The 7,609-nt window shown below is 37.4% G+C and overlaps 1 protein-coding gene across 7 annotated transcripts; it reads left to right on the plus strand.

Annotated features, from left to right (window-relative positions):
- Positions 1-121: 121 nt before the first annotated feature.
- On the plus strand, positions 122-7,609 carry LOC113722413 (alcohol dehydrogenase-like 3). Of its 7 annotated transcripts, none has more exons than XM_072063641.1 (14): positions 122-625; positions 1,936-2,252; positions 3,645-3,795; positions 3,982-4,047; positions 4,792-4,830; positions 4,998-5,134; positions 5,298-5,347; positions 5,645-5,976; positions 6,062-6,144; positions 6,269-6,344; positions 6,575-6,636; positions 6,734-6,829; positions 6,973-7,134; positions 7,331-7,609. In XM_072063641.1, the coding sequence occupies exons 3-14, from the start codon at positions 3,786-3,788 to the stop codon at positions 7,457-7,459; spliced, it is 1,242 nt and encodes a 413-aa protein (XP_071919742.1). In that variant the 5' UTR covers positions 122-625; positions 1,936-2,252; positions 3,645-3,785; the 3' UTR covers positions 7,460-7,609. The 7 variants fall into 7 exon arrangements, 6 of the variants coding, with proteins under 6 accessions (XP_071919742.1, XP_071919744.1, XP_071919745.1 ...); XR_011820553.1 differs by having other exon boundaries at positions 126-625; positions 1,933-2,252; positions 6,734-6,833; XM_072063640.1 differs by having other exon boundaries at positions 127-625; positions 1,933-2,252.

Below are 7,609 nucleotides of genomic sequence, written 5' to 3' on the forward strand. Positions count from 1 at the left end.
AACTAACTCTAAAAAATAAAATAATTATTCTAAAATATACAAATCTTTACTATACTAAAAGCGTCAGTTGGCTTAGCTACAGTGAATATGGGCCGGTTATAGCGTGATTTGTGTGAGCTTGAGGCGCAGTTTGATCTTTTGCCATTCAGTGGTGGTGGCTTTGCTGGAAATTTCCTGCTATCCGCGTGGCTTTGTTGTGGGCGGCGAGTTTGTTGCTATCAGCTGTCTGCATGGCTTTGGAACTTCGATGCTGTCCGCGTGGCTTTCTTGTGGCCGGTGAGTTTGCCGCTATGAGCTGTCTGCATGGCCTTTGATTTGCCGCTGTCCGCGCGGTGGCTGTGTTCTTGCTCATTCTTAGCGAAGTAGTTAAATCTAAGTGTTCTGGACAAAGTGCAAGAACCGGTGCGCGCAGGCTTTGCAATCTCCATTACTGTGTCTCGTTCGTTTCTTAGATTTAATTTCCACTTCCGCTTCACTCTCCCAGTACCTGCTACTTCAGACACCCTTCCGATTAACTTCAATCCTACCTTCCATAGAGACAGCTTGCTTATCAGATTAGCTAGTCGAAAGGATTTTTGGGCGAACTACAGCTTCTGGAGATATACGCGGACATTCGACATTTGTGGTGAGAATGTTACTCTTGATTTTTGCTTCACCTCCTGCCGTGAGTTTTGTTTATTTACATGTTTGAATTTACATGTATGATTGATTACATTCAGACTTCACAAATCTGTGTTTATAGTAAAGCTCGAATCGAGAAGTTACTTGATGTTTTTGATTGGTTAAATGTAATTCTATCAGTGCATGCTTCATTTGCAGTCCAAATTAGCGGTGTGTCTCCCTCAAAACATTGCTTTTTACTTGTTGGTAGTAGACTACCCATGTTGATTTGTCAAGTATTTTGTTTATTTACTACGTTTAGCATCTGGGTTCTTGGAATATGATCTGCCCATCTGGAAAGAATGTAGACTGGAAATTGCAATCTTGTAAGTCAATAGTTCTTGAATGCCTTAATATGGATCAGAAGGACAGATTTGAAATATCCGTTTAGAGATTGATTTCATCTAATAATAATTGGTCAGTATAGATAATATCTTACAATTTGATAAATCTACCCTGTTTTGTAAGACTTGCTCTTTCATAACAGTAGAACATGAATAAAGAGAACAAAATTTAAGCTCCCAGGTTAGATGCAACAGCACAATTCCAAGTGAAATTAGTAGCTTGTGCATTGTGTAGAAATATAGCTAATAGAAAAGTAGAACTTTTATCTGCTTCAGATCATTTAGCACATAGAAAAGTTCAGTTTGAATTCATGTAGGTGATTTTGAAGAGAAATCTTATTCTTATTTTGTTTACAAAAAGATTGAGTCATTCACTACTTTTCACTTACCAGTGATCATTTTGTTTCCAGCTAAAATTTTTAATGTATGGCCTCTTTTCTAACATTTTACTTAAAATATCTTTTACTAAGTTCAAGTTGGGTTAAAGCTTGAAGTTAATGTAATACATGTTATCGAGCTATTCAGATAGAAATTTGAGCACCTATTGGGAGAAAACATTGTGTTAAGAATTACATCCAAGCATCTTTTACACCGCATGAAGCTTGCTCTATATATAAGAGGGAATTGTGGATGTAATGGGTGGCACAAAAAATATAAATGGTGACATTGAAAAGTTGATAATTTAACTGAGATAACTACAGAATTGCTTGAAGTTTCATCTTTCTTTTTTTTTTTACCTATTTTTCTTTGGCCGTTGGATCGCTATTTTTGGATATAAGTTGACTGAACTATAATTGCATTTGTATGCATTTTCTATTTCTTTACTTTGTATATCCAAATCTCCAAGTGTTTTGGCTAATATTTACGTTGGGTAATTGATATTGTTTGTTGATATATGGATGTATGATGGACATTCTGATTTATATAGTAGCGAAAATATGCATGCCCTAGAAGAGGACTATTCGGAGAGGAACAGAAAAGGGTGCGAGTAGCGAGCTGCTTCAATTCAAATGTACTATGGCCGTGATTGCACTTAACGTACGCTAGCCAATGAGCAAAGTGCAGTCAACCAATGTTAATTCCTCCGTAGACTAGCCCAGTGTCCTAAACGACGTTAGTTTTGCGAATGGAAATCACACCTCTACAGTTTCTGGCTATCATCATGGTAGCTTTTCAATTGTTTCTATCAGTCTCCTCTTCGATCACCCTACATGCTGACCTATTGATAACTTAGGGATGCAAAGCATGGTATATTTAAATTTGGCAATTTTTGTTTCTTTATGTTAATTAAGATATAAGAGACCTAATTCAATTAATTATGCTCTTGTGTAATTATATTTATTCAAGTAAATTGTGTTAAGTCTTAGCTAGACATATAATGGAATTTAGACATTCTAGATTCAACGACAGATGTATCACCATTGTAGATGAATATTTGCACCATTTGTACATGAATTTTCATATTAGAAAAGTATGCATATTGCATTATATATAGAAACCGAAAATTATGTATGTTAAACTTAAAACTGGGCATTGCCGCGCGAAGGCGTGGCAGCCAAAAACTAGTAAAATATCAAATATGTAACTACAAAAATGCAAAAGTTTAGATTTTCAACAAGAAGCCAAATGCTTATTGTATTATCAACAAGCAGTTAAATTAAATCGACGTATTCTTATACGTTTCATGGGTCTATCTAGCGAGTGCCGACTTGAATATTTATTAAAATATAATTTAAGTGTTAATATATTTAAAATGTAAAGTTAAATAAAAAAAAACATATAAATGCACAGAAAGGTAATAAATTATTAAATTCCATCTGATTTAGGTGTTTTAACAAGTACTAATTAGGCAGCCATTAGAAAAAGCCCATACTTTATATGTAGTCAAAAATTGAGCTAGTGATCATTCATATTTGTTCAAATCATGAATCTTGTAATTCTTTATTGGCCTGATCAGATTAACGTTGCTCTAAACATGGAGCGGACTTGTTGTTAGGATTTCTTTTTATTGTGCAATTATGTTTTATTTGATGACCAATCTTAATAGGTGCTCCATCAGATTACTGATTAGTGGACATAATCTCCTATTTAACTCAATTCACTCAAATTTATTGCTCGCCACTTTTCGATTTAGTTTTATTTTCATTTAAAAGATTCTATTGGACAAACTCTTTATTCGAACCACATCACGTGCTTTAAGGGTTTTTTTACTCTTTAGTACACATAAATCACACTCTACTTATCAATCATGTGAATACACATATTAATAATTATTATTATCCTTTTTTATATTTACATAATTTTCTAAGTAATTTTACTCGTTTTTTTTTTAAAAAAAAATATATATTACACTTGAATTGCAGGTTAATGAGAGTGTCCAATGGGCACACAGATCCGTCTTCTAAATAGGAAAACTGTATTTGAGAGAGTAAAAGACAAGTATATATGTCATTAAGCGGGATTTTAGCACACCTTAATGTACCTTAGAAAATAATTGGCAAATAATCAATAATTAATCGGAATAGTAGGAAACCTTATCTGGTTATGGTAAATGACACGCAACTTTACACGTATTCTTGTGTAAATCTTACTAAGCAAACGATGACGAGAATCAAATCCTTTATTGTTCGCTACATGTAGGTGGGCTGTGTTCTTTTTCTTAGATAACAACCACCGTGAATCATCTGCAAGAGAGAGAGGAAGGTTGAAGTGGGAACAAGCGAGAAGGAAGAGTTTCCAAAAAGCTGTATCCGGAAGTGTTCAAGTTCTCATCATCCATCGATGGAGGAAGGTTCAATTCTATCGTGCTTTCCACTAACCCTATGGATAAGAAATTGTTATCTGCTTTAAGCTCACTTGGATTTATTTAGTGTAACAATTTTCTACTATAAAAATTAGTGTTACTGCTATACTTGCATCTAGAACACATACATTCCACGAAAGTAAATGAATGTAGATTAACAGATTTCTCATCCAGAAAAGGGAGAGAAGGGGAAAGCGGGGAAAAACAACAGGCCTCCATCGATTAAGCTACCCGGAAAAGGTTCTCCATTTCTCAGTATTGGTTAGTTTAGTTTAAATTCCCTTAGTATGCAAAGAATCAATTGAGCCCTTAGGACCAAGGTGATTTGAACTTTCAATCGTAGTATTATGTCGATTAAACCCCTCTAACAAACAATTTGATTTCTATTCATTCCTGTCGTGCTCTTCTTTAGCCCAAGCAAGCGGCCCCCGATTAGAACGTTAATTAGTAATGTTGACTTGGATACTCCTCTGCAGAATTACATGCCAAACACTACCTTCTCTAATTGTAGGGGCACTAAACGTGTCAAAACGGATGACCCGGGTGGATTTGAACGGATCATAACTTAATTATACCCGTTTAAATAAATGGGCATAAATGGAGACACATAGGATATGAATATATCCAATTATCCATTTAAGACTCACTTTAAATTCTACTTTTTAAAAAAAAAAAATTTTTTGCATGTTGTTTAACAAGAAATAATGGCATTTTTTTTCACTTAGATTTGTAAGAAATTCAAAATTATCTGCCCAACCCCCACTAAAAATCAAGTTTTAATATATGATTATTTAAAAATTTGTATAAATGGGTGGGTCGAATCAACTCGCTATCCATCAATTAAATGGATACCCATTTAGAACGATTCAAAGTTAATGGGCAGTTTATTAGTGGGCGGGTTATTAGTGGATGGATTTGGACAGATCAATATAATTGGATTGTGATTAACACCGCTAAATGGCGCTAATCCTCATCTCCTTTTAGGTGACACGCATTCCGCAGCAAATACCATAACTTGCAAAGGTAAGTTTTATCGCGTGTTTAATGACTTTTGTTCCCTTTGTATTTTTCCCCCATCAGAATCCCCTCCTCAATCCGTGGGGATATTTATGTACCTCGAGATATTTATGAACTAAGCTGGAAGCGAGCAATACGGGTAGTAATATTGATGTGGTTTTTTTGTTTTGAAGCTGCGGTGGTCTACGGTCCGGGGCAACCTTTGGTGATACAAGATGTTTTAGTGGATCCCCCAAAGAAAATGGAGGTCCGTATCCGGATCCTCTACACTTCAATTTGCCACACCGATCTTGGCGCTTGGCTAGGCACGGTATGAGACAAACCATCTTATAACGACAACTTCGCTTCAGTGAATTGATTCACAGATAGATTTGTGATTTGCTTAAATGGTAAATTGAATTGACTCTTGTGCACTGGGTGCCATCTGATCTGACGCGTGCGTTTCCATCGTCAATCCTGGGAATGAAAAAAAGAATGAAGCTCAGAGAGCGTATCCTCGAATTCTGGGACATGAAGCTTCAGGGTAAGGTCAAAATTTCCCCTGTTAAATTACTTTGCTCCTTTTGTCCTTCTTCCTGCTACTGTAAATATTGCTGATATAATTATAAGGTCCCCGTCCCCCAATATATTGCTGATACACACAGCTACACGATTTTTCTCGTTGTTCGCGCGCGTTCAAATACTAACTCTCTCTCTCTCTCAAACTGTTAATTATATAGAGCAGTGAGTATTGGATTTGATTAGCAATTAATTATTTGTTGATTTTGGGTTGGGGTGCAACGAAATGAATTAATGCTGCCCTGCCTGCTGCCATTCCAAGAGTGGTAGAGAGCGTGGGAGAAGGAGTGACGGAGCTGAAAGCCGGAGATCACGCGGTTCCCATATTCAACGGGGAGTGCGGGAGCTGCGATTACTGCAAATCCGACAAAACAAATCTGTGCGAAAAATATCGGGTAAATCCATTGAAAAGCGTAATGGTGAACGATGGCAAGTGTAGGTTTAGGAGTAAAGAAGGCGGGAAACCCATTTTCCATTTCCTCAACACATCCACTTTCAGCGAGTACACCGTCCTTGATTCTGCCTGTGTCGTCAAGATTGACCCCACGGCGCCCCTTCGCCAAATGGCCTTGCTCAGCTGCTGCATAGCTACCGGTGCGCGCGTAACCATATGTGTCATCTTTAATTTCAAAACTTCATCATTTCCATTTCCTGCTAATACTGCCAACTGCGATTCAAGGTGTGGGAGCTGTATGTAATACTGCCAAAGTGCAGCCTGGCTCAACTGTGGCGGTTTTTGGTTTGGGTGCAGTTGGATTGGCGGTAAGTATCGATATTAATTCAGCCGTGTCCTCGCAACACAAGGGATGATGTTTATTTATTAATTACATGAAGATGAAGTGGGAAATGCACTACGTACTACGTACGGTTATGCATGTGCGTGCAGGTTGTGGAAGGAGCGCGATCACGAGGAGCATCCAAAATCATAGGGGTCGATGTTAACCCCGACAAACTAACGAAAGGTACCATCACAATTACACTAAACCAGAAAATTTTTTCAAATTGCAAACTTATGTCGCACTAAAAATAGGAAGTATATCTATTAAAAAGAAAAAAAAAAAGAGAGATGCTAGTAGTATACTTACTACTACTCGGTTCCAAAATCGTTTTTATTGTTTTTTTTTTTTTTTGGAAATGCTAGCTAATTAACTACTTGTCGTGTACTCTTGGTCCCCCCGCATGTTTAATGAAGGTCAAACGATGGGAGTTACCCATTTCGTAAATCCCAAGGAACTGGAAAAGCCCGTGCATGAGGTAATGCATGTATACATAATGTAGGATCGACATATACTAGCTAGTAGCAGCGTTTAACTTGGACATAGACGAAAACAAGTGTTTTGAATGATTGAAGGTAATTAGAGAAATGACGGGAGGAGGGGTGGAGTACAGTTTTGAATGTGCGGGTAACTTGGATGTTGTCAGGGAGGCTTTCCTATCTACCCACGACGTACGTAAGCCGTCCTAATGCTTTGCTTCTCTCCATCTCTATTTCTACTTTCCATTTCATTTCATTGAGGCCTTCAGCTTTACAAAGAAACTGCCTTGTGCGCTAATCATTCAATCTCCCGCCATATATATGGATTAATGCAGGGTTGGGGTTTGACAGTTGTTCTGGGGGTGCACGCGACGCCCGCAATGCTGCCTCTCCATCCCATGGAGCTGTTTGATGGGCGAAGGATCGTAGGCTCAGTTTTTGGTGATTTCAAGGGCAAGTCTCAATTGCCCCGTCTTGCTCAAGACTGCATGCGCGGGGTGAGTGAGCACTGAGCAGCCTTTCACCTCTCGATCTATTTACGTGTGGTGTTACTGCTACTCGTATATATTAAGATTGATTAGTGATCATTACTTATTATATCATATACCAAGTTGAAGCTATATATACAGCAGCCACCATAATAATTAATATTAATAGCTGTAATTATTGCTAATGACAAAATCAACCAATCAGGTGGCCAGGTTGGATGAGTTCATTACTCATCAACTACCTTTCGAAAAGATCAATGAAGCTTTCCAGCTGCTGGTTCGAGGAAAATCCTTGCGATGCCTTCTTCATCTATCATCACCTCAACTCAACTAAGCTTACCCTTGGTCATCTTCACAGGATTACACACATATTGCTGTACTATGTTAATTACATCTTTTTCGGAGCTGGCAACATACAGGATTCATATTTATGTTTCATTTAAGCAAAAAAAATCAGCTTAGTAAAAATATTTTATTTTTATTC

This window comes from Coffea arabica, chromosome 8c (assembly GCF_036785885.1).
Source record: "Coffea arabica cultivar ET-39 chromosome 8c, Coffea Arabica ET-39 HiFi, whole genome shotgun sequence".
NCBI classification, from domain to species: domain Eukaryota; kingdom Viridiplantae; phylum Streptophyta; class Magnoliopsida; order Gentianales; family Rubiaceae; genus Coffea; species Coffea arabica.